A 22,546-nucleotide genomic window follows, 5' to 3' on the forward strand; every position below is an offset into this window, starting at 1 on the left:
GACACGTCAGCCATAGCAGACGAGAAAAGGAAAAACATAATTTGTCAGCAGATAGCAAGCAAAAGGTGTGGCTTCCTGGCTCATGTGTAGCTGTGTGTAGAAGCACAAGTCCTGAACCTTGGCCCCTTACTGATCACACGTTCTTTACTGGTCTGGCCATGCTTTCTCCCCTCTCCTGTCCCAGATCACTTGAGAGTTTGTAAGGGAGGATTTGGTAGGTCAAGAATGATCTGCCTTTGAAATAGTCATATTAAGCATAAAATAGAATTGTAAACCAGCAGCCAAGGTTAGAGGAAAAGAATCTACTTGTTCATAGAAACCAGCTTTTCTACAGTAATAAAAATACAAAAAAAAAAAAAAAAAAAAAACCAACCAAACAAACAAACAAACAAAAAAAAAACCAACCACCAACAACAAATACCACTTCTGGAATACAATGAAAAAAGTTTGCCATACTTTCTCACACAAGAGAAAATGTATATGCCATTTTATTAATTCTTGGAGCATAGGTTTGAAGTAGTCTCAGATAGGCAAATTCAGGCTCACTAACCTGTCTGAGGCTACAGAGCCAGTCAATGGAGACAGGTTTTTCATTTCAGGCTTCCAATCTCATCTCCTTAGCATTCCAGAGTACACACTAAGTATAGGTTATATGTTCTCACTTTTTCCTTCCCATTGTGTCCTATCTCCAAACTCATTATATAAAAGACATGTATTATGGAAGTGGAAACCTACTTAACTGGCTGTCTCAGGTCTAAAGGGGGAGGGGCGGAGTTGGGGGTGGGGGTGGGGAAACACCGCTGAGAAGCAGCGTGGATGTTACCTTGTTCAGTCTCCATGAGAAGATGCTCCCTGGAAGAGACTCTGCCTTTCATGTGTGCTCTGTAATTATTTGGATGTTTATGAGACTGCAATGATAGGATGCTACAGAAGCTTTGCCTCTGATCCTCCCCCTTCCATTCCCATCCTACGTGTCGCATCCTCTGAGAAGCGATTTTTTTCTCCTGTCCAGTACTGCTCCCTTTTCTTTATAGCACTTCTTAAAAAACACAATTAGTGATCACATGTACACTTCCTTATTGGCTGTCATCCTTGGGAGACTATAAATTCTCCGACGGGAGTCCTAATGTAAGCATATGACTACTTTACTCAGCAGGTTCCCAAGCCCTTATCATGAAACAAAATACCAACTCAATAAATGTTCTTTGGATGGATGGATGGATGGATGGATGGATGGATGGATGGATGGACGGACAGTTCACTTCTTGACGTTCCCAAAGGGATCTGAGGAAGTAGGTGAATTGATCGTATACTTTAGAGCAAAATGGATCACATTTTAGATTAGAGTAAGTCAATCACTGATTCCTAAAATAGGAATGAGATCTGATAGTCTCCCAAAGGCAACATGCAGGAACTATGAGACTGGCATGTTGGGGCAGAGAGGGATGGGAAGTAGCTACAAAATATTCCTCAAGCACAACACAGTGTAATACATACGTGCTGTCTTAATAGAAAGAGCTATATAGCAAACAACTAAACTGTATAACAAATGACAGAGGTTTGGGTGAGATCATGGATTAGCCTGAATAATGTGCTAAAAAACCAGGACCCTAGGTTGATCCCCAGAACCCAAATAAAAAGGCCAATATAATGACATGAACTTATAATCTCTGTGCTTGAGAAGTATATAATTCCAGCGCTTTGGGAGGCAAGCTGATCCCTGGGGCTTACTGATCAACCAGCTGAGTCTACTTGGCAAGTTCTTAGTTAGTGAGGGATACTATCTCAAAAAAAGTAGACATCCCTGAGGAATATCACTCAATATCACCTTGTAGTCTCTACGTATATGCACATGCACTCCAACACATGCATGTACCTGAACACACCACACACACACACACACACACACACACACACACATACACATGACAGCACTAGGATATAGACTTGCCAGTTATCAAAGGCCGTGCTTTTTTTTAAATTCACTTTTAGAAGATTTTTCTTTCTTACTAAATATAAAATATGTTCACATTTTAAGCATAGAGTTGATAAAGTTTAAAGATGTGTATCTTTAATTATATGAGAGCCTCATATATTTACAAGTTACACTCTACTAGGCAGTGCAGAGAATGCTCACTGTTCTACAGCCTTGCCAACCGCGGGTGTCACAGTCCTCATTCCAGCAGTCACTGTGGTGCAAGAAGGCCCTGGTTTTACAAACTTATACCTTGGTGTCTTAGCAGGCATCATGAGTCCTCAGAAGAGGAAAAGCAAGAATTCATCTGGTTTTTGGATAAAGCTGTTTGATCAACTCCGTGGTTTCTGGTTCAGGAAAAGGAGGCTCTAGTGTCTGACCATCTTGCATTGGAAGCATCAGAACCTCAGCCAAGGCTAGAATAGACTAACAGACATCAGCAGGCTCCCAGTGGCTCCCATGTGGCTTGAACATGTCACCTAGGCAAATGGATCCATTTAGATGTAAAAAGACCAGAATGCTGAGGAAGGACTTCACGAGAGAGAGAGAGAGAGAGAGAGAGAGAGAGAGAGAGAGAGAGAGAGAGAGAGAGATCAAACCCCCAGGAAAAAGATGGCCTTGTCAACAAAAGAGAATGGGTGAGGCAGTGACTGCTTCATGCAGGAAGTGAGCTATAAGACCATAGCCATTTGGGTATACTTTTGAGGAGCTATTACACCATAGATGCTCAAGTATAGTTTTGAGCAATTACTCCATGCTAGCTGGGCAGAGTGAGTCGTTCTTTTATAGAATGAAGATGGTAGGACTTTTGGGTTTCAAATAACAGAATTCAAACCCAATTTTACTAAGTTGATTAATGAAGATTAATTTACCTGAAGAATAACTATTTCTTATGAGATTTTCCTCTTCATGTGTGTGTTAAAATGTTTTTCCTTCTATGTAATAATCATAAGAGTTAGATGGTGAAATGTTCTTTTACCCATACATAAGGTCAAGGTCTTTAGCACTAGCTTATCTCCCTCTGGCCATTAGCAATCTTTTTTATTTTAAGGTATATATAATTAAGTATAAATGCACAAACAAATACACACACATATATATCATTCTACTCTACCTTAAAGATAGTTGCATCTCATGCTTTATTCACTATAGGAAGGAATTAGAATCAACCCAGTTGTCCATTGTCAGATGAATGGATAATGAAAACTTGGAATATGCATTTATATGTGTGTGTGTGTGTATGTGTGTTAATACTATTTATCTCTAAAGAAAAATAATCATTAAAATTTCAGGAACTGTATGGACTTAGACTGTATAATATTAAGTGAGACCACATAATAAACTCATGTTCTGTAGCTACTTGGTACAAATGCTAATTATGTTCCCCCCAAATTGCTTACATGAGAGTATCTGCAGGTGTAGCTTCTGAGAACCTGCCCCCAATTGGTTCTGATTGCTAACTAAAGATGCCAACAGCCAATAATAGTTGGGGATGACAGACAGAGGCGAGATGTTAGGATTCCTGCGCTGGGAACCGAGAGAAATAGGAAGGGAGATCTACCATGCCAGGAGAGTGTGGAGGAGAGGAGATCCACCATGCCTGAGAAGAGTGCAGGACAGAGAAGCATGGCCGCCATGTGAAGGAGCTGGGAGAGCATGGCCCAGAGGGCACCCAACTGTGTCCATGGCAGCCAAGATAGGGCATAGAATTAGTAAATAATAACTCTGGATTATCAACTGCATGGAGGTTAAGCAGTAGCCCAGGTAATGTGATGTTTAACGCATATTAAAATGTAAAGGCTGAGTGTGTAATATATAATATGTATATGTACATATATGTATATTATATATGTATATTATATATAATATGGTGTACATTGCACTTGATATTTTATTATAAAATATATTATATGTTATATTTTATTATATACGTATATTATATATTTAATATATTTTGTTATATTTTATCATTTACATATATGTATATGTATATACCCAAGTGTACATGTGGGTACAATATATAGCATGTAGAGAAGAGAACAAAAAAGGCTCACTATTAAAGAATGGAGAAGGACTGAATGCAGGTAATGGAAATGAGCTATGAAAGAGGATATAAAGCTATTTCTTCTTGTTGTTCTGATTCTGTCACACTTTTTCTTTCATTTTGGGTGGTAGATAAGTTCATAAAAATGTATTTGGTCATGAAAGTGCGAAATCCAAAGTTAAACTCCACAGCTTGCATTCCTGATGGCTATTCTAACTATATAAAAGCTCTAAGTTGTATATAGTCTTTGAGTCTGGTCAATTTCAGTGTGTGATTTTATTTTTATTTGTAATGATTTTTAATCATGAAGTTTTTAAAAATTGAGTAATAGGTTTTAAAGTAAAAAATAAAAAAGCCATTCCAGTCATAGCACCATCAGAAATGGCTTGGAGACTCTTCCATTTCATGAGTTAGGCTCTCTTGCTAAAGTGTTTTGCATTAATTTATAATTCTCTTGGTGTCTTAAGAGTTTTTCATTTTTTCCCCTTAGATCTCCCATGTAGCTCAAGCTTCTGTCAAATTCTCTATATAAATGACTTTGAACTCCTGGTCCTCCTGCCTCTGTGTCCCATCTCTCCAGATGATAGGCATATGCCACTGTCACTAGTTTATGCATTGTCAGGGACTGAACCTGGGCCTTACAAATATTAGGAAAGCACTCTACCAACTGAGCTACATCCATCCTTAGGTCTCTTGGTTCTTAGAAAAGAAGAACAACAGCAACAACAAAACCCCAAATATTTCCTTTTAATAAAAATATCAGAATTACTCTTTGTAGCATAATGCATTGCATAGAGCAGAAGCAGTTTCCATATCAGATACTCTTCCCATTGGTCAGCGGTCATACAGTTGCCTTTACTCTTACTGTACTCTTTGTGTTGCTTGGGTCCATGGAACTATGTCCAAATGGTGTTCATTTTCATAGTTGCTGTTTAATTATACTTAAGGACTGGCCTGTGGCCTCCTGTGACAATCACCATTAAACAGATTTGCTAACTTTGTCACACATTGTGTTTGGTTTCAGACCCTGGGAGAAGAGACTGAAGTGCATATTTTACATACCAAAGCAGACCTGGCCTCCAGGTTCTCCCAGCATCCCCCATTCCCTATCTGGGCTACCTTGCTCCAACCCTGAACTTTCCAGCTGAAGGGCTGGCCTGCCCTTTCCCTAGAAACTGGCTCTTCTCTATTAATCCAATAGACATTTTGGTCTCTCCATGGTCTCTACTCCCCCTGTGCATGCTCTTTTTTCCTTCCTTTCCTTCCTTCCTTCCTTCCTTTCTCTCTCTCTCTCTCTCTCTCTCTCTCTCTCTCTCTCTCTCTCTCTCTCTCTCTCTCCCTCCCTCCCTCCCTCCCTCCCTCCCTCCCTCCCTCCCTCTCTCTCTCTCTCTCTCTCTCTCTTTCTTTCTTTCTTTCTTTCTTTCTTTCTTTCTTTCTTCCATTCCCTTGATGACTTCCCTGATCTCCTTCCCTGGGGCCAGTGAACTCACTGAAGAGCACCTTCCCAATAAACCTGCACTCAATATAATCTAATCTGGTTTGAACTGGTTTATTTTACCAGCAGAGAAATAACTTATCAGTCTGCTTGAGTTCTAATTTTTCTACGTCAATGAAGCTGTTTATTCTCAGTATACTTTTTTAAAAAAAATAGTTTCATATTTACAGAAAAGTTGAGAAAGTAGTATAGAGTTCTCATAGAACTCATCCTCGGTTCCCATCCTAAAATACAATAATACAACATTAATTAAACTCATAAAGCAACACTGATACATTATGAACTGAAGTACATGTGTCATTTAGTTTTTTAATTTTATATTTTATATTGGATATTTTCTTTATTTACATTTCAAATGTTTTCCCCTTTCCAGGTCTCCTCTTTGGAAGCCCCCTATACTATTCCCCCTACCCCTGCCTCTATGAGGGTGCTCCCCCACCCACCCTCCCACTCCCTGTCTTCCTGCCCTGGCATTCCCCTACACTGGGGCATTGAACACCCTAAGGCCCAAGGGCCTCTCCTCCCACTGGTGTCCAGCAAGGCCTTCCTCTGCCACCTATGTGGCCAGCACCATGGGTTCCATTCAGATTTTGTTATATTTTCCAAGGCCCTATCCTGATTGTTATAGTTTATTTATTTGTGATGTCTTTTAGCCTCCTCTTATCTAAGAAACCATGTCTCAGCTTCTTCATGATTTTGACATCCTGGATGGTTTTGGAGAACACTGATGAGGAATTTCTCATAAGGAGTCTCTGTCAGAGGAGATGGCCATTGTCACAGCACATCAAAAGCACATGATCAGTGTGTTCTTTACTGTTCTCACTGAAAGAAAATCATTATGGAAAGCCCACACTTGAGGCCAGTATAAATTCTGTACATATATTAAATGAGATATTTCTGCATAGGGAACTGATTGCTTCATTGATTCTTCAGTCATTTGTCAGTATGGAATAGGTATTTATTTACTTGATAATTACTTGTTATAATTTAGTTTGGTGGCAACTGCCTTTACCTGCTGAGCTAACTCATTGGCTACACATTATAATACTCTAACTTGATCTTATTTGCTTTTATTGTGTTGTTCAGACTGTTCCAGCTCTGACTACTGGGCTCTTGAATCCTTCAGGCAGACTCACATAGCCTATTGATTTTCCCATCACCTCCTTACTTTGTAGCACAACAAGACATTGGGACAATTAGAGATGTTATGTGCTAACTAGGGCCTTAGCTAAGGACAGACACATTGAAGTCAAGATGGAGACATTTGCTAAAGTGAACTGGTACCCCTCAACCGTGCAGCAGGTTAGAAGAGGCATGCATATCTTCTGCCCCCACTACACTGTTACCATTTTGGCTGGAATTCTGAGCCACCATAAGCTTGCTATCTTCATTTGTCTTGAAATATTGTTATGTGTGATACAACATGTGGGCTAGTTGCACCCGAGCAAAACCAAACCAAACATTTTGGCTCCAAAAGTCAGTAATATGAGAATTATTTTACAGACAATATTCTCAAGTCAGTGTATGCATAGCCTAGAGTACATAGTAGCCAGGCAAAAGACCTGAGAAAATCAAGGATGGATCCTTACTGGATTAATATATGCCTCTAATACTTGGCGTGCTATGTATAGCAATTAGTGAACAATTAAGGAAACAGAAGTAACTGTGAGAGGCAGAGATAGTTTTCCACCACTACATTTCCCTGTTGGAAGGTCTTCTGGCATTAAGAAAAATTCAAAATTAGCCCTAATTGGTGACTAGTCCCTTAGCCCACAGCTAAAAGCAGCTCAGGTAGTATTCCAAAGAAGAGTTTGAATGAAGGCAGTTTTATTCTTGAAAGCCAATCATTCAGAAAGAATCAACCTCTAAATGGCCTTCGTAGTTCTTTTTTCATTCTCCCTCGCACCATCTCAGAGAGATGCTATTGTGGGTCAATCTGGTTCTGGAATCCTGCTTCACATTTTTTCTCTTCTGGGATTTTATTACTTGAGATTTCAATTCTCATGCTGTGAAGACGAACAGTAACGAGAATTTCCCAATCTTAGTTAAGCCTCACCATCTTATTTTTTGATTCTTCCAATTTTGTTGACCCATCAATAAAGGACGTGAGCTTGGGACTGGAGAGATGGCTCAGTGGTTAAGAGCATTTGTTGATTCTGCAGAGGACCCTGCTTTCAGATCCCAGCATCCACGTGGTAGCTCACAAATCTCGGTAACTCTGGTTTTAGGAGATATGCTCTTCTGGCCTCTGCAGGCACTGCAAGCAAGTGGTGCATAAAAATACATATAGGCAAAACACCCAGATAATTTTTTTTCAAAGATCTATGTTGTTTTTATTCAGGACTAAAGTGGCAATTCAAATCTGCTTTGCTTTAAGTATTTTATTTTTTTATTGGCTGGCCTGCTCTTCCAGGAATTGCCTGACCCTACAATTAAGATGGTCTTTGGAAGAAAGAGACATATGAAACTTTTTAGTTTCTTTTGGTAACTCAATCCATTTGGGTTTCCATAACAGAGTCTCACAGACTCAGCAGCTTATAAATAACAAAAGTTGATTTCTTACAGTCCTATAAACTAGCAAGCCCAAATCAAAGTTTGGCCAGATCCATTGTGTGGTGAAGGCCAGCTTCATGACACAAGAGTCTCTTTTAGCTAGGTTCTTACACTGAAGAAGTTAAGGAGTCTTCTGGGACATCTGTTTTAATGGAAGTAACCCTCATTCATGATAATTCCACTCCCATAACTTAATTAAAGCTTACAAGCCCTACTTCTGTTTGTCTGTTTGGCACAGTGCTTCTCTGTGTAGCCTGGCTGTCCTGGAACTTATTCTATAGACTAGGCTAGCCTGAAGTACGGAGATCCACTTGCCTCTGCCTCCTGAGTACTGAGTTTAAAGGCATGCACAACTGTGCACAGTCCGTAGCTGGTTAAGACTGCGATGTCATATAGCCAGGATCTGATGGAACAAAATCTTTTGAAGCCCCATTAGTCTCTGTTGTTCATACTCAGATATTTTTTTCCCATCTGCTTTCTCCAGATGTGGATACATGACCCTCATGTTAAATTGATAAGAGTGGTAATAGTGTCGGTGATGTTCATATGATTATGAATTAAAGATTCAACATGACTTAACAAATAAACTCAACTTATATGAGTTAAATTACTATGATTTGCATTAATTCATTCCTGCAATGTCTATCAGTGCACCACTGGGAGTAAAATTTCCTTGTAAAGATAAACAAAATAGATTACTGGTTATAAATACAATGAAAGGGGAAATTAACATACCTGCAGAGCTGTATACTAATCCTAAGTATTTTATCCTTATTTATGTTCCCGAGTTTATTCTTCGCCCAAACTATAACAGAAAAGTCATAATTCATTTTTTAAAAGATTTATTTTTGATTAAGTGATTTCATGATGTAACATGGTTTTAAACAAAAATAGAGATCAGTATGAAAATAAAACAAATTGTACACATTAAAATATCTTTCCGTCAAAGCATTTCATAATCATAAAAAATACAACACAAGAGGCGGAGGCTCAGGTGAGAATAAGAATACAGACTTCCTAGAAAATGAACAACTGGTCCATAATCCAGTCCTAAGTGTTGTGCAACACCACTCATGAACTACTTCTAGGATGCCTATCAACAACATATATTATGTGCCTTAAAAAATGTAAATGTACGGTAAAATGAGGAATGTATAATCTTAATTCTAATAGCAAATACCTCCCATTATTATTATCTACTAAAAGTTACACTGAATAAATACAAAGCTTGAATCAACTCAACAAAATCAGAAGTGTACCTGTTAACTGTGATCTATGGTATAGTGGATGTAATGAGTGGGCGGGGCTGGTGAAGAGAAGTGGAAAGGCTTAAAAAATGCACCACCTGTACTCTACTGAAATCTTAGAAATAAAATGTTTTTTTTTACATAGCCTTAATATTAAAAAGTAAGCATTATTATAAAATTAGATTAATACTTCAGTAAGAGGCAAGAGAGATGCATGTATTTTTATTCAGTTTTTTGGAATGCCTGCATCCCTATTATAAAAACATAATCTTACGCACTTTCTAATGTGCTAACAGCCCCTGTATCTTTCTTATGATATCACATAAAGAAAAATAAGCTGTAGTTAACATCTTTTTAGGGCATTAGGGTCCTAAAGAACATTTTGTTCTGTATATTCCCTGGTTCACCCTTCCAAGGTGTTTCTTGAACATTACCCATCCCTTTTACAGAAGGTGATAATTACCGGAATTTACTGATGATCTCTTACACCAGTAATAGCTGATTCAGTTTGAATCATACAACATACCTACCAATACCCCTCAGGGTTGCAATATCTTAAAAGAAGATTGGATATGAAGATATCACCTGCCCAAGGTCACTAGACATAAAAATCATATACAGTTAGAGCCCTCCTGTTCTGTTAAGCTGTTTAATCATTAAATGAGAAGAAAGTACCTTGAAGATCAAAATCTAAGCAAATGTGTCTGCTGTCATGATTAACTTCTTCAATATAAAATACTTGCTAGACCTCCTTTTGCAATGTAGTAACCTCACACTTAGAATTTTTGCTTTCCAGATTAATAGAGAATGTTTAAATCAGCATTAGATAGTATAAGAAGGTCTCAAAAGCCATGCCAATGTCAACTATAAAAACAAATTAAGCATGATGAAATAAGATCATTTTTTATTTCACAAATAGTGTCTGATAGTGGTAACAAATAACTTTCAAGCTTTTTTTTTAACTATAATAATTTAATGTAAATTGTTGAGCTTCCTGATTTGAGCTATGGTTAGCCTTAATACTTTGGGACTAAATGACATTTTGTAGTACAGGAAATACTAACCTACTGAAGTCATACAACAAGGGTATTTCCCACCAGGTAGATGGCCAATCAATGCCTTCACTAAACATGAATGCATTGTTCTCAAAACTCAGAAACCAAAATGGAACGGGCTCCTACCCCCACTAGTGAAGTCTAAGTCTGATGATGTTTGTACCATTGTTTTATTGTTCCCTTAGCTATTCTGTGATTGTAAACGTGCCTTCACTCCTAAGTCAGATTGCACTGATAGGGCCAAACAAATTCATTCTACCCATAATGCCAGCTCCTTAGAATGTAGTTTTTGCTCCTGAATCTTGATAGTAGTTGGGCTCACATTACCAGGGTGGTACAACTGCCAGGCATCTACTTTTCCACTTTTGATTTCTAATTACCCCTTTAAGGGTAGTGACTGACCTTAAGTGACAGCTCAGAAAGCTGTAATGTCTCTGCCATTCCTTTGCTTCTGTGCTAGACAAACTGTCTGGAAATGCAACAGAACTATAAAGCAAATAAAGTCTGACAACTGGAATATGTTTCCAAGGGGCATTCCCATTAATATCAAGTCGAGTCATGTGGAAGTAGGGTGGCTGATTCAGGATACCACTCATCAACAGCTGGCCTGAGTCTCAACTGCTGGGAGGTTGGGCCAGTTTCTTCAATTGCATCTTGCTTCTTATGTGGGGTTAGTGATGACTTTTAATGATAAAATGGCCTCATTTCCTGCTCCTGGGATTTCCTAAATAAAGTTAAATTGAATAAAATTCTAGATTCTTCATTATAAGATGTATGCCTTGTTAGAAGTAGCTGTGTGCAAGAAGGATTAAAAAGGTCATTTGAACAAATATCAGGAAGACAGAAAGAAAAACAGAAGCTGCTATGGTCCCTCCACATCACTGGGGTTCAGCTGCCAGGCCTCTGAAGACTCAAGGATATAAAAAATTAATAATGAAAGCCAGGTCTCTGGTTGGTGTCTTTTTCATACTCTTGCTTCTACGTAATCCCCAAGAGGGCCAAATTCCTGTGCTGTGCAATTCCACCAATCACAATCAGATTTGTCTTAAATTCCTCCCATAGGCAGTAAATGGAAACAATGCACCTTCGAGACGCCTTTGCCATGAATGCATGAATGCACTCCTTTCTCCGTGCCCTCGGCAGGAGTGTCACATACATTCTAAGGGTGTCTACAAAAGTAAGACTTTGGGAAAGCAAAGCATTGGAAAGTTTAGTATATTGATACAAATATTAGTCTTTATATTTCTTAAGACTAAACAGGATCTTGACAACAAAGCCCAAATCATTTTACCAGCTACCCATGAAATCAGCCTGAGCCCAGGGAAGACTTGATTCTTCTCCCCAACTGAGCACTGAGGAGCAATAGAGAATGCCCCTCAAGCCCTGGGAAACTCGTCAGCGCTGAGCACACAGTCCTCACAGTCCCTACCTTTGCATGCCATTGCCATCGAGGTAGTGTTGAATAGATCAGCCTTCATCCTTTTGTTTTTAAGACTAGAGCTTAATTTAATAAGAATGTCTGGAAGTGCCACACTTCCATTTTGCAATCTGCATTCCCTTTCTAGTTCAATAGTGGCTTTTATGTTTACTTAGTACAGAATGGCCATTAAATTATAAATACAACATACACTAGAAAACTGTGACTTCCATTCATTTTGTGCACAAGAAAAATGTGATTCCATATGTGGCTTGGGCTCAGGAACTGTGATATTTTACACTAAAAATAGAATGTAAGTTATAGTACAGAGGCTGAAGGAAGTCTCTAATTTCATTTTGGCATCTTTGATAGTTTGAAGATCCTTGTGTTGCTCCTTCATAGCTCAGTCCTCATACACATACTTTAAACACATATTGTATGAATGCATTTTGGATCTCGAGACTTATCAGCATTGATATTCTATGACACTCAGCAGAAAGAGCACATATGTGATGATGTCTTTCAGCTATACAGTTTCACATACATGAGAATGTAACCAAGCCTTTGGGGTGAATAGGCTATTCTCTCTTCATTAACTGTAGACCTTTTATTTAAAATGCTTTTGGAATCTTGATGTCCCCTCTAGTAGACTATGTGCATTTTTCTGAAGGCCAGATTCAGAATCTTGTAGCTCCATCATCAAATGGCATGGAGGGGCCTCCAACAGTGTGCCTGTACTCTGAAAAATGATACATACATGGTGTATCGAGACTGTCTTTTATATTGCTAGTAGCATCAGGTATAAATCTCTTAAAACAAAACCAAAGAGCCAAGTTATCAAGGTTCACAGTCCAGAAAAGCATATTTATGAATATTTCTAATTGTAGGGTACAATAACAGCTAATTTATTCTGTGGATGTGTTATTTAACTTTTATAGAGATATTATTGTCTTTTTTTTGTTTTTGTTTTGCCTATGAAGAATAATGGGTTAACACAGTCTTCTAATATGCTAGCTACAATTTGATAATTCCCAATTCTGAGAACAGTGCCAACTAGGACAAGTCCTACCACTTTAAGAGTGTCTGGATACATTTAAAACTGTTATTTGAGAAGTTGGCTGCCTTAGCATCAACAGCAAACAACGTTTATTAGAAATAGTTAAAGAGGTATATTTTATTTGAAATCTCTTCTGCCTAGTAATATGGCATATGGTGGCAAAGTGTCTCAAACCAAAGGAGCACTAATGTGGCCTATAAATGTATTTTTGAAAGAAAGGCAGCTCTCTCTTAACAGGCCCCTGTGACAACTCTTAGGGAATGCTCTGACGAAGCGAAATGTGATTTTAAAAATGTATTAGCATGCTCTGTTTTCCTTATGATGAAAAAATACAAACGAGTAAAAGCAGTTTGCAAAAATTAAATATATACTGTATTCATGACAAATAAGTACAAACTAATAATTCCAGTCAAAAATTTTAGTCATTCTTTTTTTCTGGCCCAATTATGATATACAAATAAATATTCCATATATCTTTTCCAGGTTTCTGTAATTTGTTTTCTCCTAGAACATTTTCCCATATCCAGGACTTATCTTTAACACAATAGCAGAACATGAGTGTCATTGTTCTTGAGGGTCCCAACAGTAAACACAGCTTCACAAACAGGCGTGTAACTGTTCTTACAAAACACCTATGAAGACGATGTATGTAACCCGTATAAAATGTAAAGTTACCCACATCCCACAACAGGAAGCCCATGATACCTATAAAGAAATTCTCAAAGCAGTGTTCAGGTAATGCCTGTAAACCCCTCAGGCTGGCAAATTAAATGTTAAGCTAATGGTCTTACCCACCTCAATTCCACTTCACTGTACATGTGTCTGATTAGTTGTGGTCACAAGTCAAGGGACAAACAACAACACGGAACAGTCCCCAAAGCAATCGAAATGAAGGAAATCCTTTTCATCAGATTAAGGAGACCCGTCAGTGATGACATGCAGTTTCTGAGAGACCATACAAAATTTTTTCTTGATATTAATAAGAAAATTATACATCAGTGAAAATGCAGGCTTAGAAATATAGTACTGAGAGTTTCAATGTATGGTACCTTCACTGATGTGAGAAAATGGAACTCTTACTATGAAAGAGAGCTGATCTCTCCGGCATTGCTGATGGCTCCCTAACCAAGCTCAGTGTTTAATGATGCTGTACAAATAAGAAGCAGTGGGGGAAATACGAAATATCAGTAATAAATGCCATCCTGTAAAGTAGTTGATGGATGGAAGAGAGTCTAATGCATTTTAAATAAATGCATATCATACTATCACATAGAGTGAGTCTTACAAAATTATTACTTAGATGCACAGTCCTTGCAGTGGTTGACATGGCAACTGTGAAGGAAGTCTGATTTAAAAGCTACTTCTATTGTAGTCGTCAACTGATGGAGCTGCTGTTAGTCATATTGTAGTGTCCCTTCGCCTTTGGTACTTTCAGTGCAAAATATTTTGGGGATTTTTTTAAACTTTTATAAGAATAAAAGGCCCTTTAGTTCCCTTGAGCGTGCTTAAAAGGGTACATACTAACAAGATGCCCGAGTAAGCATGGAACATGAAGATGGAGAGGTGGTACATACAATATGGTAGGTAGGTCCTTATATACATCTTAAAGAACAGAAATATGATGAACCTATAAAAAATAAACAGAATTCACTGTGTACATTTTCCCGATATGCTGTGATTAATTGCTAGATATTTTAAAATTGTTTTCATGCATTATAAAGCATAAAATCGGTCATTAGTGATTCATTGAGTAAGTTTGTCTTCAGCCATAATTACACACATACCACTTGCATATACATTGTCACAGACCACCTTATCTTTAAAGTTATCGCATAATGACTTGGTTTCCTTTTTCACACTTGTCCTGTGAAGGTTGAAACCTATAGTGCACACCATGCAGGCACTCATAAGCAAGAAATAAATATTCTGCTATAACTTAGGGCTTAAACAAATGTACTTTCAGGAAATATATATTTTTTTAATGATTTCATTTCACTTGCGCTAATTTAGAGATTGGGTCAGTGCTGCCAGTTTGGCTTGAAGTGTTATGTATGGGAGAGTTTCAAGATTCTCCTGAGTCCCTAAAAGTCACCATGGAGTTTATCATGTGCAGGTTCTTCTTTTATCTTGGAACATGGGACCAAATGGGAAAGGTTTGGCAGTCAAGAACTGTTGACTGAAAGACTGTTGGGTTGTTCCATGGGCACCAAGCTCACCCCAATCCTTCCAAAAGAACTCACAGCCAGTCCCCAAACACAGGAGCATGTGTTCCCGGAAAGCAGCACTCAGTTTGTTATAATGGAAGCCAAGGCTTGAGGCTACCAATGCTGTGTCCACTTTTCGGGAGGCCAGCTTCTAGAACCGCCTGGCCATGAAGAGCTGAGCATCATGCTTCCAGGTCACTCAAGTCCAAAGGTACTGGTCTCTTCAACTGCTGTCAAGAGTTTTTCATAAAGCATGGAAAAGGAAGGGTATGGAGGCAGATCCAGGCGGTTAAAACAAGTGTGGGCTCTGCAAATAGAAAAAGCACATCATTTAGCAGAGGGGCTGAGCAAACAAAGTCCATGCTCCTGTGCGCGTGCATGCGTGCGTGCGTGCGTGCGTGCATGCTTGAGTGTGCGCATGCTCGCGCACATGTGTGCATGTACTAAGAGTGTGTCTCTTTCATATTCAAATTTATTTGTTACCATTTTCACGGCTACTTGGGAAAAAGTGAAGATATTTCAACTTAGTAGCCCCTGTGACCCAGTCCCCAGTTAACTGCGATTGGTAAATAAAAATGCCAACAGCCAACAGCTGGCCAGAAGAGACAGAGGTGGGATTGAAGTTTTGAGGGCTTGGCTCAGAAAGGACCATGAGGAGGGTAGGAGGAAGGAAGAAGCTTTCATGGAAGAACAACGCGCAGGAGGGAGAAGGACAGCAGCCATGGGCTAGGGCCAAGAGAACGTGGCCCAGAGGGCTGCCCCAACTGGGGAGCAGCCCAGATGGGACATAGTAAATAATAAGTGATAACTTCGGCTATCAAAAGGGAAGCAGATTCTAACAGCATAGAGGGTAGGTAACTGCCCAGCTATTGTGCTGCCCAAGGCATATTAAAAATATAAAAGCTGTTGTGTGTCTTTCATTCGGGAACTAAATGGTCTAAAGCAGGGAGGAAGCCCTGGGCCAGGATCTCAATATTTCTTACAATACAAAGTTGAAATTTTCTTTGGAGAGTGGGACCCCCTAAAATATTTTCTTTATGTGCCACCCTTTAGAAGATATATTTCATGCATAGTATGAGAATGAAAAAGCCAAGTTCAGTCTTTTTTCTTCCTTTCTATTCAGAGACAAGAATGAAGACTTTGCAAAGAGCTTCCCTTTGATTCCCTTCCAGCACTGTCAGCTGCCTGGATGTCCCTTGGATAATGTGTGGCTCGGTGGTTTTTCATTTTCTTGGGCAGGGATGAGCAGCAGTTGTGGCTGGAGACCAGACTGTGGCTCAGAGTTTGGGGAAAGTCCCTGGCTAGACTTGTCTGCAGATATTGTGACTGCTTTGAATTCCGTGTTATAGTCTGCTTTCTCCCTGTTCATAACATGGAAAAATGTCCATTTAATCACAGTTATATGCAGCACTCTTTTTTTTTTTTTTTTTTTTTTAAATATCTACTCTTTTGCCAAGACTGGGGGAGGGGCAGTGCTTTCCTGTTATTTGCACCTGACTCACAATAAAGAAAGAGTCTCTGAATAGTACATCTTATCAGGAGCAGATCTGCACTTTTGACACAGGATAGGTAGCACCCTATCCTGAATTCACAACAGCTTGTTTGCTGGAGCTAAGTAGTTTATACTCAATTAAAAAAAAAAAAGGAGCCTGAAGTAATGTGTAACTTGAGGGAGACATGAGTAGGATATTTGTACGAAAGTAACATGCAAATTTTTATTGTTTCCAATTGTTTCTTACTTGTGAGGTAAGGTAAATATAACTATTTTTTTTAGAATTAATTTTTTTAATTAGGGATTTTCTTCATTTACATTTCCAATGCTATCCAAAAAGTCCCCAATACACTCCTCCTGCCACTCCCCTACCCACCCACTCCCACTTTTTGGCCCTGGCGTTCCCCTGTACTGGGGCATATAAAGTTTGCAAGTCCAAAGGGCCTCTCTTTCCAGTGATGGCTGACTAGGCCATCTTTTGATGCATATGCAGCTAGACTCAAGAGCTCTGGGATACTGGTTAGTTCATAATGTTGTTCCACCTATAGGGTTGCAGATCCCTTTAGCTCCTTGGGTACTTTCTCTAGCTCCTCCATTGGGAGCCCTGTGATCCCTCCAATAGCTGACTGTGAGCATCCACGACTGTGTTTGCTAGGCCCCGGTATAGCCTCACAAGAGACAGCTAAAATATAACTACTATTGTTATAAGTAATACAGAATAGGGGGAAGATGAAGACTTGAGTGTTGAGATTTGGGGTTGAACCCCACTTCTACCAACTACACCAGCTGTGGAATCTGGAGTGTCTTATTAGAATTGTGAGACCCAAATTTCTTACCTGTGAAAGAGAGATAATATGGTAAGGCCATTTATCTTAGAGGGTATGAGGATTCACTGAAATAGCAGAGTTTCCCAGAATGGCTGGGACACAGTGTTTGACTAAATAACAATAGGTGCATGGTTAGGTACATTTCCTCGTCATCAAGAGGACACTATCCTGATTGCCTTCAATAAATTGCTCAGAGATAACAATGACCAGGAGATCAAGACATAATCAAGAGATAATAAAGCAGGTGTGTGCTCACATGGCTTTTTAGAAACAGAATGTGAGGAGCTCTGTTAACACTGAAGAATCTCAGTTTCCACTCAGGTGTTCCACTCCTGTGACCTCGAACACTGAGCGACCCTGGTGGGAATCGCCTCATCGATCTTTGAAAGCAAACCCCCAAAACCAAACCAAACCAAAAAAAACAAAATAAAACAAAACAAAAATTTAAAACCCCATCTAAACCCCCAAAACCAAACATCCTAGAATTTTATTTACCATAATTCCTCTGATAGCCCCTTATGATGGAGTCCAGACTGGGAACCCAAGGCAAAAAAAAAGTTTTACTAACATACTGCTGAGTCTTCAAGTTGACTTAAAGTCTATCTGGTCTGAAATTCTAAAAAGTAAAAAGCAAAGCAAAAATAAAAAACAAAAAACAAACAACAACAACAACAACAAACCTCTCAAAATACAAAATAAATGGTTTCATTTTTGATCCAGGGGAAGATGAGGGAGAAATAGAGAAGTGAAATATGTATGCTTTGAGCAGAAAAATATGTCAGGCTTTCTGTGACAGTCAGGGACGATTCCTTATCCCATTTGTCTAAAATATAGTAGGTTGATTTTTTTTTTTTAATTTTCATTGTTTTGTCTACTTACTCTCAGCTTTCACTGTTTCATGATCCTTTACCTGCCTTTTCTTTTTAATGCTTTTATTGTAGTAAAATTTACCCTTGTAGCTGTTTTCAAATGCCCAGGTTTGTGGCATTAAATGCACGACCCTCAACTTGTAAGGATCAGGAACTGTCTAGGAGACAAACCTCATGTTTGTCAGGGGCTATGCAGATTAGACCAGCCTCTGTGCATGTCTATAAGGGGTTATCCTGGTTGGATGAACTGAAGTAGAAAGGCCCACACTAACTAGGGGAGAAGCTACTCCAAGGTCCTGGGCCTTGGACTGTGCAAAGAGGAGGAAGTGGGTTAGTATGCACTGTTCTGCCCTATGGACACAGTATGATCAGGCACCTTAAGCTCTTGCAACCATGACAGAGATGCCCCTTGAACTGTGAGTTAAGATCAGCCCTCCCTGCCTTAAACTGCTCTGCCAGGGCATTTCAGAGCAGCAGCAAGAACGGGAACTAGAACAACACACGGATGGATGAGAGAGCATGTGGCAACTAAAACTGTCTCCATCAAACAGGCGATATATCGTCTTTGTCCTCCCCCGGGCCCCTGGAACTCACTGTTCTATGATTTCTACTCCTACTGTGTACTTTAACTAAGTGGAATCTGAAGATATTTTGTGCACTATTTCTGGGTTATTTCAATTTACATAATGTTTACAAGGCTCACGTTGTAACCATGGCTCAGAATTCCCTTCATTCTTGAAGCTGAATGTTAATTCCACTGTGCATATATACCATGATGTGTTGATTTATTCATCTGTTGGTGGACATGAGTGTGTTTCCCCCTGTGGTTATTATAAATACTGCTGTTATGGACACAGACACACACACGTCTATTTAAATCACTGTTTCTAGTCTCCGGGGAGTCATCCAGAAGTAGAATTGTGGGAACATGGTATATTTAATGTTTTAAGAAATCCCCAGTTTAGCCGGGCGGTGGTGGCGCACACCTTTAATCCCAGCACTTGGGAGGCAGAGGCAGGCGGATTTCTGAGTTCGAGGCCAGCCTGGTCTACAGAGTGAGTTCAAGGACAGCCAGGGCTATACAGAGAAACCCTGTCTCAGAAAAAAAAAAAAAAAAAAAAAAAAACCAGCATTTAAAAAAAAACATTTTCCCATTAAAATATTTCCAACTTTTCTAAGTTCTAGGTTACATATATATTGCTTCTCAGTCATGAGACATAGCCACCATGACTGCCCCACAATCTAATGCCATCGTTGCTTCTCAAATCACATCTGGTTGTATAACACATAGTTATCATAAGCTAACTTCTGAATAAACAAATCTAGAGAAAGTCACATGAGGCCAGAGACAGACTATATTCTAGAAGGGAAAGAGTAAATGGTTCTCCTAAGCTCAAAGCCAAGTAAGTGGCTCACCAAAAAAACAGGGTCTCCTCAAGGAAACCCAACATTCAACTGAAAACCGAGACTTTATTGTCCCCTGGCTGTTAAGACCATGCCACCATGCCTGGGAGCTGGAAACCCCAGCACTCTGCATGCATTTTACACTATAGTCACATACATCTGAGGAACAGAATTGAAGGGGAAAAAAGCTTGAGAGGATTTTTAAGGGACTATTCAGTGGCAGTATGGAGTAGCTTGGGGACAATGGTCAAGTTTGAGTCAATCCAGAAGCAGCCTGGGAGACACCAGGGGATTTTTAAGTGACCCAACTGTCACTGAATCTCAGGCTTACTGGAGAACAGAGATAAACCGTGGGGACATTTTGGAGTATTTCAGAGTCACCCAAGGCTCTGAGAGAGCTCTATTCACAACAGAGAGTTTGGGTTTTGTCCCTTGAGATTCTAAGTAAGATGGTTGGGGGGGGGGCAGGGGGTCCTGGTGATCTGCATTTTAAGATTCACTCCAAATGAGTCAAATGTAGGTGGTCTCCACCATGGAGAGACATCAAGCCAATTAGAAATACAATATCTAAAGTGGATATCCACACTGACATTCCGTGTGCTTTGCAGATTTTTCCAAACTGCATACAAACAAGCCAGCATTGCTAATAAGGAAATTGAGGAAGTGTGGTTAAATACATTGCCCAACATTTACCATCAGCTTGTCGTATGAGCCAAGTATGAGAGAGAGAGAGAGAGAGAGAGAGAGAGAGAGAGAGAGAGAGAGGGAGAGAGGGAGAGAGGGAGAGAGGGAGAGGGAGGGAGGGAGGGAGGGAGAGAGAGAGAGAGAGAGAGAGAGAGAGAGAGAGAGAGAGGCAGCAGCAAGCAAACAAAACAAAAACTTCTGGGGCTTTTCCGTGCCCTACAAAAGTGAGCAGAAAACACCAGGAGGGCCACTGGACTGTGTTGAAATTGGCAGCAAAAGTGCACCCAGCTTTTCAGTCTCAGTGAGAGAATGTTTCTTCAAATCTTCCAAAGCTAGCCACCCTGAAGCCATAATGAGTTTACCTCACTTTAGTCTTTGCAGCCAGAACCACTCAGGAATAGCAGGTCTGAACCCATCCTTGGGAAACCATGCTGGCACCAATACCAAGGTTTTCAAGACCTCCTGATCTATGGTCTGACTTAATGGCTTTCTGGATTTTTCTGATATTAAACAGGGGGGCCATAGGCTTGCCCTCTTTTGGATTTCATATGGTTAGTCAGTTATCTAACCCAGTAAGCATCACAGCTATGTTTTTATAAGCCACTTAAGTTGATTAACAGCTCTCTGCCTGGAGTGAATGTACTTACTCATTCTCTTATTCTACACCCAAAAGTAATTTTTTTGTACAAGCACCCAAAATGCTAGACAAAGAAGAAATTAAAATCAAGATTATAAAATAGAGAGACAGAGACAGGAAAGGAAAACCATGAACCCTATTGTAAGTAACAGGTATAATACAAAAATAAAATGTGTTAGCATGAAATAAATCCTTTTCTGAATTAGAATCTGCCAGCATGCTCTTCTTTGTTTGCAGTGATATCTCACGCTTCACATCTCAGTTTTCTTATTCCTATTTATACTTTTTCATCAAGAAATTTGTCAATCAAAACTAATACTCAAAACACCCTAGAAGTGGGGCAGCGGTGGTACACACCTTTAATTATAGCACTTGGAGGCAGAGGCAGGTGGATCTCTAAGTATGAGGCCAGCCTGGTCTACAGAGTGAGTTCCAGGACAGTCAGGGCTACACAGAGAAACCCTGTCTCAAGAAACAAAACAAAACAAAACAAACAAATAAAAAAGACAAAAACACCACCACCACCCTGAAGAGTTATGCATGGATCCTGAGACATTATTTTTCAATGTCAAATTTTCTTTGGCAATGTGTGTGTTCCCAAACTGACTTATCAAGTCCAAATTTTACTTAGTTGCAGGTATCTGGAGAAGAGGGCTCGCTCACAGTCCTGTGGGCTGTTGTGCCTGGAGGAAATGGCTCTTGCCTGCTTTGGTGTATCCTCAGGGATTCTGTGCTCACATCTCCATCCTGTTCTGGCTTTTCAAGTTCCCAGTTCAGGAGACCAGTGGGTGCCTGGGAAGAATCTAATCCATTCACTTCTAGAATCTCACTAGTAGAAAAATACCTGCTGGGCAGTGGTGGCACACACCTTTAATCCCAGTACTCGGGAGACAGAGGCAGGTGAATTTCTGAGTTTGAGGCCAGCCTGGTCTATAGAGTGAGTTCCAGGACAGCCAGGGCTATACAGAGAAATCCTGTCTCAAAACCAAAACAAATCAAAACCAAAAAACCAAAAAACCAAAACCAAAACCAAAACCAAAAAAAAAAAGAAAAGAAAAGAAAAATACCTCTATTTTTTCCCATCTTAAAGGTCCCACATCATGAAAGTTTGCCATGCGAAATGGCTTTGGTGATCAAAATTTAAATCTTCCACTGTATGACACCTTCTTATTACTTCACTTGCCAAACTGAATGCTCACTGAGCTCTTCGGGCACATGAGGAAGAAAGGTTTGTTCTTGAAAGAATTCCCATGCACAGCAAATAAAGCCTAAGGGTCAGGCAGCCTGTGCTCTGTACTGGGCAATCTGCCCAGGGCAAGTCGTTCTAATAAGGCCCAGCGTGCCTTTGGATAGTTGGTAAACCATTAGTCCCAGATCTGGGATGTATTTTTTCCTGAGGACTGAGATGCCATTGTCTAATTAATACAAAAGATTCCTGTGGGTTATATGTGGTTCAACATACAAGTCTGTTCAGTTACAAGTTGGGGAAGGCTTTGAAGAGGAAGCTGTCCATGCCAAGGTTAGAAGGGTTTGTAGGTGTGCAGGGCTTTCCTGGATCAACAAGAAGGATGTTTCCCAACAGATAA

At 39.7% G+C, this 22,546-nt stretch overlaps 1 protein-coding gene across 7 annotated transcripts in view; it reads right to left on the reverse strand.

Annotated features, from left to right (window-relative positions):
• Positions 1–8,892: 8,892 nt before the first annotated feature.
• Hecw2 (HECT, C2 and WW domain containing E3 ubiquitin protein ligase 2) overlaps positions 8,893–22,546 on the reverse strand; it is a 388,163-nt gene continuing 374,509 nt past the window's right edge. For 6 of the 7 annotated variants that reach the window (XM_006496067.2, XM_006496068.4, XM_006496066.4 and 3 more), the window contains one exon: positions 8,893–15,354. In XM_006496067.2, the coding sequence (XP_006496130.1) occupies positions 15,243–15,354 (112 nt within the window). In that variant the 3' untranslated portion in view covers positions 8,893–15,242. The remainder of the gene's footprint in view (positions 15,355–22,546) is intronic. The other variant, NM_001001883.3, reaches the window with a different exon arrangement.

This window comes from Mus musculus, chromosome 1, assembly GCF_000001635.26.
Source record: "Mus musculus strain C57BL/6J chromosome 1, GRCm38.p6 C57BL/6J".
Lineage (NCBI taxonomy): Eukaryota > Metazoa > Chordata > Mammalia > Rodentia > Muridae > Mus > Mus musculus.